The sequence below is a fragment of the Notolabrus celidotus genome, chromosome 2, assembly GCF_009762535.1.
Source record: "Notolabrus celidotus isolate fNotCel1 chromosome 2, fNotCel1.pri, whole genome shotgun sequence".
NCBI classification, from domain to species: Eukaryota; Metazoa; Chordata; class Actinopteri; order Labriformes; family Labridae; genus Notolabrus; species Notolabrus celidotus.
Genome location: NC_048273.1, coordinates 18,606,137 through 18,623,320, shown reverse-complemented (window position 1 = coordinate 18,623,320; position 17,184 = coordinate 18,606,137). Strand labels below are relative to the sequence as shown.

The following is a 17,184-nucleotide window of genomic DNA, read 5'->3' as shown; positions in this document are numbered from 1 at the left end:
CTTTCAATCAAAGAACCTCTGTGATTGACAATTTATTCAGTTTTTAAATTGATAACCTTTTTACCTGACTATTAACAGATACAACTTTACAACTATCCTTTCTGAATAAAGCCCCCAAAATATAGTTTTGAAAATAAAAGAGCTGCTGAATAATCACACAGTTTTCCACTATTAAAAGCCCATCATTGAATGATGAAAGATACCAAATTCACCTTTAAGTTAAACTGAACTGTTCAGCCACAACAGATCTAACATTATGTTTAATTATCTGTGGTTTTAAGAAAGCGTAACTGAGAAGTTGTTTAGGTTTGATTTTGAGATATTTCACCTTTACAGAGCTGACACTGCTAAAAGCATAACAGCAGATTTAAGTTTCCAAGTGGAACAAAAACTGTTTCATCAGCCATCAACACTCATGCTGATGTAGCTAAAGCTTGATACTGCAGATGGTGGCCGCATGAGGAAAGCAAAATCCCAAGTGTATAAATAACAGAAAAACCTGTGCAACATCCTACAGCCGGCTACCTCACAGCAACAGTTGGCAGTAAACCAGGGCTTAAGCAAGAGGTACTTTGAGGACAAGGTTATAATTAGTTTACTACATAGGTTTGTGTACCAGCTTACGTAAAAAGTAAACCCTGCTCATGAGTAGCAAAACAGTTCAGTAGATCTACAGTAAGGAAGTTGCTCCTGGTTGATATCAAGTTAATGGGAACATTAGCAGCTGTCATGCTCTATTGGATTTGGGAAGTTCAATCCACCAACTCTAATCAACACTATCCATGTATTATCTCTTAGTCCTCATCCTGAGAGAGTTTTAAATTAAGATATAAAGATTAAAATAATATTCTTAGGAGTTTCATTTCTAATTGTTTCAAATTATAAAAAGTCAGCTGGAAATGAAATTTGGAATCAACTCATCAGGCAAATGTTAGCTTAATTAGCTTGCTAACACAACTTAATTTAGCTGCCTGAAACAGCTGATACAGGCAGTGAGCTGTTTTAAAGATTACTGAGAAATTTAAACTGTAAATCTGTAACTCATATCTTTGTAAACTTCAGAGTTGCAATATTAAAATCATGAACAATTGGAGTTGGATTAGGCATAAGAAACAGTCACAGGACATTTTGAATGCTTTCTGAAAAGACTGAATGATTGTACTAATGTTGCATCCAAGACAACTGAGAAATACTTTGGTTAAACTTTCAAAAAAGACAACGTCTTTCAATTGCTGAAATATCAGGAAGTGGCTATCCAACATTGCCAGCAGAGGATCAGTTTGAAGATGCCAATTTCGCTGACCTGATCAAAATGCAACTTCTAATTTGAAGGCCAGTGAGCTGGTTCACTGTATTACCCAAGGTATTCTGGTTAAATAAGATATCTTTTCAACTGATTTTATTCCTCCTGGTTGCTTTATTTAAAAACTAGAAACTCAAATTAAAGAAAAAAAAGTTATTTAGAAATGAAATTTAAATGATACATTTACAGAGAAAAATATTGTTAATGTACAAAAAAAGTTATTACTTGCTAATCAGAGCTCACAAATACACCATCAAATGCTAGATTTTTTTCTGACCAAGCTGGAAAATAGAACTGTTTGACGCTCTATTAAAGTAAACCATTCCACCTCAAGCCATTTTTGTATGACGTTATCACTAAAATATCTACAGATTGTACCACTAACACACACAGAGACTGAATAAAATATGGACGTAGTGTCCATGACGTCACCAATCTGTTTCTGAAGAGCTGTTTTGAGGCCAATCGTCGACAGCAGCCATATTACTGCTGCCGAGCGATTGTGACGTAAAGAGGCGGGCTTTGAGCCTCCTAGCCAACAGCTACAGTGTTCCCGCCTGTCAATCAAGTCAGCTGTGCCTCTCATTGGAAGACTCGTAATCTCAATATCTTCAAAATTGCTGCGTTAGAAAAAAGTTCACCCCCCCTCACAGTGTATGCCGATTGAGAAATGAACTATCCAGACTACACTCGTCTTTTGTACCAGGCTGTAAACGTGTTTATTTCTGCTGTAAAGATCGTCTTTTTTAAATTGGTGTGTATGTGGTTTCCGGTACTTCCGGTGCCAGCCTCAAGTGGATCCTCGATGAACTGCAGTTTTTAGTACTTCCACATTGGACTCATATTTTTAGACCAGAGGTTTGCGCTTGGACACACACAGCCAGGTCAAGAAGGTAAGACTTTTTATCACAGGTTACACCTGGTAAGCAGCAAGCAGTAAGACTGACTTCTCCCCTGATAATACCTAACTTTAAGCCTTGATATTAATCAAACAAGCTACTCACTTGAATACTCACAAGGTAAAGTTGTCATGAATGAAACATTTACTCAAAAGGGCAAACTGCTTTTGTACCAGGCTGTAAAATTAGTTATTTTTGTTGTAAAGTTTGGTATTTTAAAATGGAGCCTGATGTGGTATTTACTCTTGAAGCAAGCTTCAACTAGCCGAGCAAGGAACTGCAGTTTGAAGCCCTTTTGTGTTGCCTCTAGCAGTGCATTTACATTTTTGACAGAGTGGTTGGTTCCATTTCCGCTTTACAAGACTTCTAATTTTAATGTAAGACAAAGATGTTTGGCATGATGTGATTATGTAGCTAAAACAAGACGGTAACATGAGTCAATAGCCAGTAAATATGATTCTGCCATGATCCAAAATTTTCTGTGGCAGCCATCTTGGTTGTTTACAAAAATAATAGTGCTTAGACCTCCACAGTAAAAGATTGGTCCGACCTGAATTGGGGTGGATAAAAATCTGTCTGACCATTGGGGTGACAGATCAATCTGTCCAAGCAAATGAGATAAGCTTGTTCATTTATATTTCTAGACAAGCAGTAGTTTGTTTCCCAATAAAATCCTCTGACCCTAACAATATTAGAATAATTTGGTTATTCTAAAAGGATCTATACACAGTGTATTATCTACATCCAACAAACTGTGCAGTGTATGTGCTACAACACAATTCCTGTGTGTGTGTGTGGTTTTGCATGACAGAGAATCACATGAATTTGCTTTCCCCTGTCACACCACCCAATCACACACCACCCTCGGCCTCTCCCCCTTCCTCTTTATTCCTCCCTCTCCACCTCCCACAGTAAGCTAACACTGCGCACTTACACGTTAGCTGCTTTTACCTCTAATAGGATCAGAGGGACTTACATTGTCATCTGATAAAACTAAGAAGCTTGATAACTACACGGCTCCCTCTTAACCAATTTATGCTCAATTAGGAAAACAGAGAAACAATGGAAGGACAAAAATGTATTACTATGATCCTGGAAGGATAATTAAGACCCTTCAACAATCATTACTTGTTGGCAGAGAGTCCTTTTCAGTGCAGAGTGCTGACTCTAATGGGACTTAAGGAAAATATTGTGATTGTATGATTCTCTGGTGCAATAGTCAGAAACTTAAATGAATGATACCTCATTTAGTGATATGTTTTAAGTTTGATGTATTGATGTTGAAATTAAAATTCTAATGTCGTTTCCCTTTGCTTTTGGAGCAAAAGGCCATCCCCTCCGTGTTAAGTATGCTAATCAAAAATACACTTATGGGCTCCACATTTATAGATTACACCTGTCTGTCAGGTTAAAACATTTCTAGATTCCCCTTCGATTTTTTCATGCATGTTTTCCCAGAATTCATCTGGTTTCTGTGAAAACATTAGGGTCTCCCCTAGGGTTTGAAATAAACTTCTGTGGGTTTGAACAGTGGCAAGACAACAATAGTCAAGAATGTAAAGAATTTAGCAACCATTCAGTCCCTTAATCACAGCTTATATTTATGAGTAGACATAATGATTTTACTTTTGGATTATTTAAATGCTCATATAAAACACGTTTAGGCTGAATCCTCACATACAACAGTGCTGAAAGAAGATAATTGTAGGATAGAGGAAGAAATACATGAATGAAACAAGATCAGTGTTAGTATTAGCTTTATTTTTATGGGTTAATCTGAATACATTTATGCAACATTGTCCTTTAGTGATCAACAGTTGGCTCTGGTTATAAGCTGGTCAGTGTGTTTAGCTCGGATTTCAGAGCTTCATTGTCAGTAATAGAAACATTAAGACAGACATTAACCCCACATTAAGGGAATTAATTAAATTGAATTTGAATTATGGATTCCCTGGCCTAAAGAACCTACTCTACGTCAACTTTATGTTCATTAGTGGTTTAAAAATCACCACTTTAGCCATGAAAACCTATTTTTTGCACATAATCATATTATCCTAGCATCAATGACTGAAACTGAACCAGTTGTCTGATACAAGATGTTTCTGTAGCAGTACATATGTGTGAGGTCACAGGAAATCTCTTTAGCCTCTTTGGTGTCGTGGTAGATTTCTGTGACACTAAGCTGAGGTCAGCTCCGAACTCAACAAGCACCATTGACTTGGATACAGAAGACACTTTTGTGCTCCTGTCCATTAAGAATAAACATCCAGATAACTAACTGATGACTCTGTTTTACATTTATGATTTATTATTTTCTTCAAAGGCATTTGTTTTAGGTCAGAATTGAACACCAAATACCCAGCTTATCATCAAAGAATTTTATATTCTGATCGTCAAAGGCGAGCCTCTAGAATTACTATTAATCTACAGGGGGGTTTACTGCACAAATATTTCCAGCCTTGCACGCTTTTCACTCCTGGAGAGCTGCCATGAGTTTTCAGCTGCAGAACTTAATGCATCCTGTTACATCACCCTCTCCAGAGTCAGGCCTCTACTGGTCTAACAGTGTCCACCAAAGGTGTCTCAAGAACACACAACTTTAATCAGCTGAAATAAATAGACTGCAAACATGCAATGCATTTTCACACTTTGGGGCTATTTTCAGATTTCTAAATGTCTGACAATATAATGTTTACTTTTGCTTAATGACCACTTGATATGTACATATATTTTCATTTGCTTTATATATCTGAAAAACACCTTTCATGGATGTCAAACTGAATTAAAATATTCTAAAAATGTATAAAAAATGTAAATATCTAAATAAAATAGTTATATAAAAGTATCTGTGCTATGGTTCGGTTATTTTAACTTCTAGGAAATCACATAGCATTTTAAGTGATCTCCAAATGATGAACTTTGAGAAGATTTAACGCTAGTTTGATTCTGAAAACATTGCTTCAATTGGCGTTGAATAAAAAAATTCACTGTAAAGTATCATTTTAAATACAACTATGTGTAACCTTCATTATTCCTGAAAGTAAATAGATGCAATCAATTTGACATTTTGATTTTTGATAATGTCTTACCCATGAATTCTTTCAATAAGGTTGGATGTGGTTCAGGTAGAGTGGCTGGTCAAGTAATCATTAGGATAGAAGTTAGATACTTATCTCTGCGTCCTAACTTCAAAATATTCTTGGGAAAGACTCTGACAGCTAACACTTTAGTTTGACATTTATAATTGTAACAAAATTAATTGAGAAATAGCTTTTCTTACAAAATAAAATCTACTTTATGTCGAATAGAGACACGAAGCAGAGAAAAAGTGTTATAAATAATGAAAATATGTGTGGTTTTTTGTGCTTTACAGTCAATTCTCACCAATTCTTACAAGTTTTCTGAGTGGCACACTAATGGAACTCTTCATTTTCACAAAAGTAAAAGTATTGCTATCAGATATTGATTATTTTTTTCTACAGTTTCATTTCTAGAAGTTTTTTTTTTGTTCAAATTGACCTTAAGGGACATTAAAAGAGCAGATTAACAAGCAACTCGCGCTTAATATTTCTTAATGACTTAAAATTATTACAAAATAACGTGTTCTTTACTTAGATTTGCCTTTTGAAAAACTAAAATTGCATTTTTAAAATAAATGTATAACTTGGTACCAAAATGTCACATGAAACAAAGATTAAACCAAAACTGATCACGTCATAAAGTCGCAGTATAAATAATATTTGTGGGGAAAGTTTAATATTGTGACATCCTTTTAAAAATGTAAAGAAAACATAGTTGCATGGGATGTTAGTTGAAATATATATGGCTGTAAAGCTTCTTTATTCAATATAATAGGTGAAAATAGTCTGACCTTGTGTGTTATCATCTCTTTTTTTCCATGTAATTTTCCACATAATGGGTAAGCATGGTGAGCTCAGTGAAAACTTTCAGCTTGTCTTTTGTCTTTAAGACAATACATTTATGAAAGAAAGTCCTGTGCGGGCTTCATTAGCATGGCCCTCCTCCTGTGGGGCTGAATGGAAATGACATTTAAAACAATTACTTGGGCAGAAACCAGCTGCCAATCACTCTTAAAGGGGAAGGATTCCAATTAATAACCCTCTCCTAATCCCCTTGTTTCACCTCCTACGCCCCCTCAGCTCTGTCCACCTCTCCCTCTCTTGCCTTTCTCCACTTCCACTCTCCTCTCTGATCCAGAGTGCATGGCGGCAGGTCTCTGCTTGTGAACGCTCTCTGCACTGGGTTTGCCGTATTTTAGTTGGACTTTGTTGGAGTGTTTTCTGAGTTTTCTGGTCAGGACCGTTTGCCACACAGAGACATCATTTAGAGAGACATGAGAGGACAGCAGAGCCGGCTGAGTGACTGCGAGCGGAGCACACTGCAGGGCTGGGAAGAGTGAAGTTCAGAGGAACAGGTGGATCACTGGCATCAGCAACTTTTACACTTCAACATATAACCTCCAAAAGGTGAGCTCCAACACTGTCTTCTTGTAAGGTTGTCACACTTTAAGTGCAATTTTAACAAAGGTACTTGTCAGGCAACTGAAGATGCAAAAGATGGTGATGTGTTCACTGTGCACTGGACAAACAAGCTTTGATACATGTAAGTAGTGTAGAATCATACAGTTCTCTGATGTAAAACTTTCTCTTTACTCATCTTTAGATGAGATATAGTTTATTTTTTTAGTGTCAGTACATATTTATTCATGTCGGTGCACTCCAAATGTCACTTGATGTTTTCAGCTGCTTCCCACAAAATTGTACACTTCATTAAAGAGGTTTTTCAACCTCCCCCTTCTTTACTCAACATGCACTTCTTTATCCAAAAGTTTATCATTAAGAGAAATGCAAGTTAACATTATCGGTGGAAATGCATGTTATTTTATTTTATTCCATTTTATAGACTTTGGCTTGGACTTTAAGTAAAACTTAGTCTTCAAGTTATTGAAACAGAAATCAAAGAATGTTAATTGAAGTTTACAAATGTCCCTCGTAACACGCCTCTGTAAATACTGTAGCTTTCCAAGAGTGAGGGATCGGCACTGGACACCCTGTGTCTCTTCAGAGGATAAGCTGGTTTAGATGAACAGAGACATGGGACAGTCATCCAAGGTCCTTGGGTGATCTCTGACCAGTCCTGCACCTTTAGTACTCCACTCAAACCCTTATTTCTCCCCTCTGATTTGTCAGTGCCCGGACGCTCGAATGCATTTATCACTGGATACCATGAGCATGGTGGACGACAGCTGCCTCTCACCCAGCAACTTCCACGAGATGGGGAAAGGTGGGGGCATCGCTGCAGGGGGCCGCGTCCACAGCATTGATGTCATCCTAGGTTTCAGCAAAGACCAGGACCCCCTGCTCAGCCCGGCCGGGGCCCCGCGGCCCCACAAGGTGGACATAGAAGGCCTGGCAGAGCCTGGGAAGCAGCAAGAGCCCTCGTCACACCCGACGTACAGCGGGCACCTTTCCTCTCTGAGAAACGGGGGTACAGAGCAGCAGCAGTATCACGGTGAGCGAAGCTGCTGATGCTGGGGATGTTGGTCTCCATTCTGACAAACTTGTTAACCTTCAAAGCATTTAGTTCCATGTGTTGTTTTCTTTTTGGATAGAGATTGTTTTACACCTCAGATCTTCCAGCATAGTTTGCTTTTGATGTCATCAGTTTTTGAGTCATATCAACAAGGGTATCAAACAGCAGCAGCTTTGTTCCAGAGATCTGGATGGGTCAGTGCTCTTGATTTAGTGTTTCAGATTTGAATTAGAGAAGAAAGAATAGTTGCACAAAAATCCTAACTGTGGTGCAAAAGCTGTGCCAAAGTTAGGATATTTATGCTCCTGAGAATGTTCAATGTATCTTACCTGATTTAAAGATATTCGGTGAACAACACAGCTTCAGTTGGGTGAAACAGAAAGTAAATTAGAGCCGGGATGAACTTTTCTAAATCTGGAGTTTTCATATAAAGCATATGGAAGATCATGAATGATGAGGCTCACCCATTAAAAAGATAATCTCTCAAAACTTTGGAAGTTTCTGACACTTTAAGCAAAGAAGTATCACTAAAACTATTCTGACAGTGTTCACTTTTTGCAGGTTGACAAATCTGCTCTTAAGAAATATTTAACCTCCAAGTGGGTTAAAGAAATGTAGCAACTCAACAACATATTGGTGCAACATCACATCATATAAAAGTTGAAATGGATGAAGCATCGGGATCAGGTGTATTATTTAAACTTCTGTTTGCAGTAAAAGGTCACTGAATAGAATGTCCATGGAGTTTGGTTGCACACTGTTGCCATATAGAGCCTCCTGCATTAACAGAGTGGGCTGAGATTGAGAGATAAATCACAGAACAAGATGGTGCAGGGGCTTTATGTCCCCAAGCCCAATCCCATCCCCTTGTGGAATTCCCCTAATCTTCTCTTCTGTGCAGATTAGATTTTACAGTACTTCATTCGGGTGTTATTGTTATTGTCCCCATCTCAGAGTCAAATTCATCACGTTTAATCTGAAGCTATTTTCACATGCAGGATCAGGCAGGTGTTGGATGATTTTGTTTTGAGGCAGAAAAAATAAAAATGACATTTCCCTGAACTGGAGATGGGTACGTCTCCAACTCAGATTGGGATTCAGACACTGGGTCCAGGGGGGTCGTTAGTTTCCTTTGATTAACGTACATCAACACTAATGACATCACTCCATTGTGTGTAACTATCCTGTGAAGTCAGCCCAGTTTCCTCCTGAATGAGCAACTTTTCTGTGTTTGGTGTCAGTCAAACCCCCCCTCCTTCTCTGTGCTGAGACGTTCTGCCGGCTGATAAACAGCGGGCAGCCTTCAGACCAGCGGCTGTGATGGTCTGACAGGCCGAGAGCTGGTCACTGAACCAGACCTGACCTCTGCCTTTGTCCGAGCCTGGCCTTTGTCATAGCTGCTTAATGAGAGGTGGATAAATGAACCCGTAAAAACCCTGTGCTGCCTTTGCTTCTGTTCCTGTTTGTCAGTTAAAAGACCAGAATGACCCCCTCCTTATCTCCATCAACAAATCTCCGTCACAAACCCACTCTTACTTATTTATACTGTAAGCTGTTCAATGGAAGTTTCTATGAGTGGATGGTAGAGTCAGCGTGAATGTTCTTTCTTGACTTTAGAAACACACATTAAAATTTTGAATAAAGCCACCGTGAGCAACACTTTTAAACATTATTGGATAGCACAGCTGAAGAGAGACAGGAAATGTGGGGAGTAGAGACTGGAGGAAGAGAAACAGCAAAGGGCCAAGGCCAGAGTCAAACCTGCAACTGCTGCGACAAGGACTGAAGTCTTCATATGTGTGGAGCACACTTTAACCAAAGCTACACCAGCAACCCCAACATTTCTATTTATAGATTTCATACATGACATATTTTTATATATTTTATGCCTTTTATACATAGCATGAATCTAACAATAACAGAGACAGAAAGGGGGCTGGTAAGTGATGAACCTAAAGTTTAGTGGAGAAATTAGCAGACAAATAGAGATTTTTCTGAGATGGTGGTGGAGGCCAAAAACAGAGGTAAAAGAAAACAAGTTTGACCCTTAATTGACCTGGTTGCATAAAAAAAGTAACTCCAAATGCTGCCTAATACTGTCGTGAGACACCCAGAGCGACTGCTCCTGCAGTTCATCCTGCATGTTTGAGTGAGTAAATCTTTTGGCAGACATAGTATCATTAAATAGCATCCTATTTCTGTTACTGATATTTCTTTTTATAGCAACTTATTTCTACTACCTCCGAGATACCAGATACAACATCAGATATTACATGGACACTTCTTCAGCCTTCTCTACAGATAACAGGATAAAAAGTCAGTCTCTAAAATTTCCAGACATGTTTTTTCTATTTCTGTTTTTTTTTTAAGTTTTTCAAATTTAAGAATTAACCCAATTTAGTAAAAATTTTACCTTTCAAACCATATTCTGGATGATCCCAGATGTTTTTTGGGCCAAATCCGCTGCAAATAATTGTCAATCTAAATGACTCTCTTTGATTGACAGAGTACCCCAAGCAACCTGAATGATTATGCAAGGAGGCCGATCAAGGTCTAGTGCTGACAGACACAAAGTCTTTTAGAGGTGCTGCTTCACATGAGCTACTGATCTGATTAGTCTTTGTTCTTAGCTTATTTAATTACCTGCTGGTTAAACTAATCAACCAACAGTCTCTCCTGGACAGTGTCACAGACCTTTTATTTGGTTCTTTAACTTTCTTTCTGTATTACTTTGGTAATGAAAGTGACAGTACAGAGGAGGACGAGAGGAAGTCTGGGGGAAGTAGTTACTTATGAGGATTAACAGGCTGATGTTGCTGATGACAGATGTAGATATTTCAATGTCCCAGATGGATATGGCTTTAATTATAATCAAATACACTAAAAGAATACTAGAAATGGTTTTGCAGTTTCGGTCCAGTCTCAATAAGACAGCAAAGATTTGCTTCAGTTAATGTAGTTGTTGGATTTAAAGTTCAGTGTGTGAAGAGAAAGGAAATGCTGATGTTTTCAAACATCTTTTTGAGGGCAGTTTACATTTGGAGAAGATAAACACTGGAAACAACTTTTTTAAATCTGATTAGGAATGTTTTGAGCTTCATTGAAGTTCAGGGGATTGCTTGCTTCACTGACCTACAGTAGCCTATTGTTGCAGGTGTCAAACTAATGTCTGCTCTACTGGAAAGAGGGAACTACATTCTTCACTTGAACTCACCATTCTGCTTTTCTCTTTCTTATAATCTTTCATTCATATTGTTTCTTCCCAATTTTCAAACAAGAAACAAAGCAAACCCGTCTGAATTAAGTGTACCACCCTGATTCATTTATCTTATATCTTGAACAGATACTGGCCTATTCACAAACAAATGTGACGAGGAGCTGAGTGAGCTGAGTGAGCTGAGGAAGAGTGTGGAGAGTGATGAAGGCAAGTCACCTGAGTCTTGCAAAGACGATCAGCCCAAGAAGAAGCACAGACGTAACCGCACCACCTTCACCACCTACCAGCTGCATGAGCTGGAGCGTGCCTTTGAGAAGTCACACTACCCTGACGTGTACAGCCGCGAGGAGCTCGCCATGAAGGTCAACCTGCCAGAAGTCCGAGTCCAGGTAGAAGGAACTTTGACACACGTCATAACTCAAAACAAACAAATGTTTCATTCTTGATGTTGTGGCAAAGTAGAATACTTAGATCTCTGCATCACATGGAGTCAAGCTGGTGTTTCCCCAAAAGCTGAGTTCAGGAAAATAGAGAATCTCCAAGAGCTGGTGAGAAATGAGGTTAGGAGATTGTAGTTACAGTTATACAAGCAAGGTTTAACAGACAGCTGCTTAAAACACTCAATGTCAGTGTCACAGAGAGTTGTGAGGAAATTTAGGAGCAGTCTATGAACAGGATCGATAGAGGAACAAAGATAATTCCACTGTGATCATGTGAACATATTTCATGGTGTGTAAAATGTGGATCATGCACATTTGTTCCTCATATTCATCTGCATGATTTCTCTGCTTTTCATCACCAGGTCTGGTTTCAAAACCGCCGAGCAAAGTGGCGTCGGCAGGAAAAAATGGACGCCAGCACCATGAAGATCCGAGACTCGCCAATGCTCTCCTTCAACCGCTCAACACCAGTTCACACCAGCATGGGCCCGATGTCCAACCCCCTCCCCCTGGACCCCTGGCTGTCCTCTCCCCTGTCCAGCGCCACTCCTGTCCACAGCATCCCAGGCTTCATGGGTCCGTCTCAAGGCCTCCAGCCGAGCTACCCCAGCCACAGCTTCCTCAACTCCAGCCCTCATCCCCCTCACCCTCATTCTCACCCACACTCTCATCCTCACCCGTCCATGAGTCAGGGAATGCAGAGTATGGCTCCTCCACCCTACCAGTGTCCTGCACCGTACCCTGATAAATATCCACTGGAGGACGTGGACCAGCGCAGCTCAAGTATTGCTGCGCTCAGAATGAAAGCCAAGGAACACATCCAGTCTATGGACAAGACCTGGCAACCCATGTGACCAAACATGGCATACGTGTGACTGACACTGGTAAAGAGAAATGCTGAAGTTGTTTCCAGGGGTTCAGCCTAACAGACACTGACTCAAATGCTGGAAAGTGAAAGTGACACTGACATTACCCACAAAGCAAGGGACATGGATTTTCAATGTTGAAAACTGAGGATTTAAGGACTTTCTTTGGACATTCTTTCTATTTTTTTTCTCATCTCAAGGACTAAAAACAAACAACTGAACTCTACAGCCTTGTTAAATTCAAACCAGACATCTGTTCTTCCTCCTGTCTCTGAGTGTTGTGTCCCGCCTTGGCTGCTGGGAAATCATAGATCTTTTTGGTGGCCATTGCTCTTGCACCACAGGATCGAGGGAGTTTCTGTTCTGATAGACCACTTTTCAAAACCAACTGCAGTAGACAAATGCTTGGCTGTTGATTCATATTCACAAACAGCTATGTTGATATGCCCTTTGGAGAGCTCCTTTTGACAAGAAAATCCCCTTTTCTTGAGTATTTTTTTATTATTCTGACCACTTTTGTTTTTTCATCAACCATCAAAAATTGAGTCAGATAAAACACCTGCCTTTAAGCTGTCTGTTTTTCCTTTCCTTTCCGTTTTTCACTAAGTTTGTGTTTTTACTAATTAATCCAATTGTCGCATTTTTATGGGTCAGCTGATCCCTGAGAACTTTGTGAATGAAAGTCCAGTCTGAGTTTAATGCGGGAGCAACTTTTAAAAAATCAAGGCGTAAAGACTGAGAGCAATGTCTCTGACTCCACCTCACACTAATCCTATGATTTATATAAACTGTTTAACTGGTTTTCAGCTAATCTCCCAGTTTATATATTTGAGCCTATAGCATAGATACACTGGTTTGACTGGAAGACGAGGACAGCTGTGGACCTGTGAGGCCTGCTGCCATTGGAAGAGGAACATTTGTTAATAATGGGGTCAGAAACTGTAAAGGAAATAATAGTTTATTGGGAAAGTTTATTAGAATCAGAGCTACAATGGCACCTTTGAAATGGACCACAGCTGAGAATGAACCAAAAATAATTCTGCACATTTTCCTGATTCCTGATTTGTGCTGAGATGCTTTAAATGAGGAAGGGAGGTAGGAAAGGAGGTATAGAAGGAAGAAAGACAGGCTGGTGAGCAGAGTAACCCTCTTTTTGCTTGAGTGGCTATTGGAGGAGAAGACCTGTTGGCAGCTCAGTGTTGGGTGACTGCGTGTACGTGCAGGGCAGCAGAAAGAGCCCTGTGTGATGCATCACCCCACATAGTTTAGTCTTTGTTCGGCACAATTGATCCAAGTGTATCCTCTTTGTCTGAAACTGAAGTGGGCTTGGGGGTGGAGGGGGGCACAGCACTAAAGTGCAGGCTGCACTAAATAGGCCCTTGTAACCATTTTGTCATTGAAGTTTTTTTTGTTTTGTTTCAATCAAAGGAGGAGAAACGTGTAGCTGCTACAGTCATTAGTGACGCAGTATCAGTCTTTTAGCATCTGTTGTCTAGAGTCAGGCTCTGGTTGTGTTTTGAACTTAAAGCTACTGTGAGGAGTTTTTGACTGGTCAATGAAAAAGATTGAAATTTCTACTGACACATTTTGAGCTAAAAAACAAAACAAAAAGGGCATTAGCAACAGAACTAATTATTTCTATATTACTACTTTTAACACCTGTAACTTATGCCGCAGAGTAAGTGTCAAAGTGTTTACAGAATGCTGCAGAGACAGCAACATACTCAAAGTGAGTCATACATCTGACTATTTAAAGAAATTAGGATAATATTTTTGTCAAGAATTATCACCTACAAATTGTACAGGACAAATCAGTGAAAAGATAACATACACAGGGGGCGCCAAAATACATTAACCAAAAGTCCCTCACAGGGGCTTTAAAGCCCCAGTGGGGAGTTTTTTAATGGTTGTGAAACTGATTGAATTTTGAAGTGACACCCCTTTATGACACACACAAGAAACAGGACTATCAGCAATGTTTTTTTTACATCAATTTCTGATGCCCTAGAGAAACAGCCGGTTCTTACATTTTCAACTACAATATTCACAACAAGTGATATATTTTGCTTTTAAAGGAAAGGATATGATTTTATGTCAGATCAAAGTGTCTTGGTGTGTGCAGGACAAAATCAGTAAACAGATAACAAGCACATCTTTGTCTACAGGGGGCACCAAAATCATCACAAACTGAAAGTTCCTCACAGCAGTTTTAACCATAGTGATAATAACAGCTGTACAGATGAACTAAACTTATATTTCATTTTGGGATAATTCAGTAAAAGCAAGCAGAATGCATCTCACGTTACTAGCTATAGACAGACAAAAAGTTGTACTACTGTATAACTCCACACTTTTTTGACTGTTATGGAAAAGAGGGAGAGAAGTTCTTCATCTTAAAGTGCAATTTCAAAAAACATTTATTTTTTATATCTTCTTTGAAAAACGATTGTTTTTCCCCGTTTCTGCCCCTTGTATGGTTTTGATATTCCACTCATATATGAGCTAAAATTTGTGTTGTCGGTTGTCAACATTATGCATCCACACTTTAACAAAAGCAGCAACAATATGAGGTCATTTCTGGTTCAGTGTGAAGATACTTCTCATGCTTCTCAGAGTGTTAAAACCAGTTTATACCTGCTGCTCGTCATCTGTCCTCATATAGTTTTGTAATGTTGTTGGTTAGTGATGTTTAGCTTCTCTGTTGAACAATGCCAGGACCTCACCTCACACCACAGAGGAAATGAGGATTACCTTTCACATTAAGAGCTTCTTTAGAATATAACATAAATGTGATTTGGGACCAAGAACAAGCCAAAGGTTAGATAAAGGACAACATGCACTAGAAGTTTAACAGTTTTAGTTGTTTTTTATGTGAAAATGTACAGGGTATTTTTCTTGTATGGCTGTTTTGTTTCTTACATGTTCTAGTTATAACTGTCCCTGAGTGTTTTCTTTCTTTTTTGACTCGTCTGGATCATTGATGTCCATGTTCTGAAAAAAAAAAAGATTAAGACTTGCTGAAAATAAATATAGTTTGATAGAATATGTCGCCCACTTTGTCTCTGCAGTGCTTTCATGTTGACCTGTGCACTCATTCCCACACAGTCCCAGCTTCTTTTTCTTTTTTTTACCCCACTAAGTCTAAAGAGCAATCCAAGATTACTACAGTATAATCGTTATCATCTGACATACAGGGCCGGAGACATTTTTCTTTCTAATACTTGTGCCCCGTCTCTTTCTCTCTCTGTCATATAAGGGCTCTTTCTTTCTCTCTCTTTTTTTTTACCCCTCCCGATCCTCTCTGCTGTTCCATGGTTTGGTGGCAGGGTGCCAGCCTGTTAGGAAGATGAGACTCCAATCAATCAGGGCTTCCCAGGGGGGCCTCTGACCGCAGGGCCCGGCTCCCTAATTGCCTCCAGGCAGGGAGGCAGCCCGGCAGCTTAGCCGCTGCAACACATGTTCATAGAGGGACCGGTGCCGCTGTGCGAGCTGGCCTCCGCAGCGTGTGAATCACTTTCTTGGACAGATGGAGGCTCGAGTGGACCCACGTACAGGAGACATATGGGACGGCCAAAGATAGAAATGTTGCTCTTAAGTGATTAGTTACAGAATTAAACTGCAGTTGGTTGGTGCCTCTAATGAGTAGGCTACCATTACATTCAGCTAAGCCCCTAATTTACAGAAAATAAATACTTGTTTCAGATCTATGCAGTGATCTAACATGCACCACTGCTCTGAAGGGGTTTCCTGAACCCTCATACACTTTTTAAACCCTCTGGATGAAAACAGATTCCATATTTTGCAGAATAACCAAATTTTTTAAACTAATTTCCTGACCTTTTTTTGCTTGTCATAAGAGCAACCAAGAGTATCTTAATGAACACTTTGTAAAACAAGATGAAACTGATTTTATAGTTTTCGGTCATGTTTTTTCCTTCCCCTATGCCTGATATTTTCCTGGAAAGAATGTTTCACCTCCCTTTGTGTTCAGTTTGCTGAACTGCAGGGACATGATAATGTTTACCCACTGGTTTGAGAGATCTGTAGCAATTTAGCAAAGTCCTTATATATATTTTAGAATCATATTACATTTTTTCACAGATGTTTGGATGAATCTTTGAGGATTCTGGAAATACCTCTGGAGAAGTGAAACATTTTGTTACAAGATGAAAATTTGGAGTTTGCTTTGGCTTTGGTATCAGAGTGAAAATATAAAAGTAAAGCACTTGTAAATTATTGGACAGAAAACAACAGTTTTGAGCTCAAACTTAGGGGATCCATCAACTTATTTTTCACAGCATATGATGTGTGAAAAATGTGCAGGCAAGGCTAGAGATTCATTGCTTTTTTTCATTACTTTCACATGTTGACTTCTGTTTATGGATCACATCCCATTAAGTGCAATGTTTGAGCACTGAAAAAACATCCCCTTAAATGGATTACAAAATGACAAACATGCTTTGAGAAAGAAGCACCAAAGACAAGACAATGAATGTGAGGAAGTCAGAGTAGGAGAAAGGGAGAAGAGAAACTTAAAAAAAAAAAAGAGATTAAGCTGGAGAAAAGTGTGGGAGTGGGGGAAAGAGAGATGGATAGAGAGAGAGGGAGTAAACGTGGAGAAGAAGAGGGGAGGGAGGGTAGAATGGCTGCTCATCAGAGTTAATGATGTAGAAAATCCCCCAATTAGAGCGTTTTCCTGTGTTGCAGGATGAGTTCAGAGCGGGGTCCTCTGACAGCCTGAGGATTAGTACCCATGCCGGGCCGAGCCGGGCCGGGCCGAGCCTGCACAGACACTAACTAACTGCTGGACAGCTTGGCACTGCTCAGCTGGGGCCGGGTCGGGGCTATAGTCACAGCCAGGGGCCGGGGTAGGCATGCGTTTAGCACCGAGTGAGTGGCACAAAGA

At 39.5% G+C, this 17,184-nt stretch overlaps 1 protein-coding gene across 1 annotated transcript; it reads left to right on the top strand.

Moving 5' to 3' along the window:
• The first annotated feature begins 2,113 nt into the window (after positions 1-2,113).
• rx1 (retinal homeobox gene 1) lies at positions 2,114-15,325 on the top strand. Its single transcript, XM_034702280.1, has 5 exons — positions 2,114-2,196; positions 6,538-6,689; positions 7,413-7,734; positions 11,099-11,361; positions 11,775-15,325. The coding sequence occupies exons 3-5, from the start codon at positions 7,428-7,430 to the stop codon at positions 12,264-12,266; spliced, it is 1,062 nt and encodes a 353-aa protein (XP_034558171.1). The 5' UTR covers positions 2,114-2,196; positions 6,538-6,689; positions 7,413-7,427; the 3' UTR covers positions 12,267-15,325.
• Positions 15,326-17,184: the final 1,859 nt, after the last annotated feature.

Excerpts from the sequence above, each read along its gene's own strand:
- rx1 (XM_034702280.1), top strand. The coding sequence starts at position 7,428 with ATGCATTTATCACTGGATACCATGAGCATGGTGGACGACAGCTGCCTC. Across the intron at positions 7,735-11,098 it reads AGAGCAGCAGCAGTATCACG|ATACTGGCCTATTCACAAAC; the intron begins GTGAGCGAAGCT and ends TATCTTGAACAG. Across the intron at positions 11,362-11,774 it reads TGCCAGAAGTCCGAGTCCAG|GTCTGGTTTCAAAACCGCCG; the intron begins GTAGAAGGAACT and ends TTTCATCACCAG.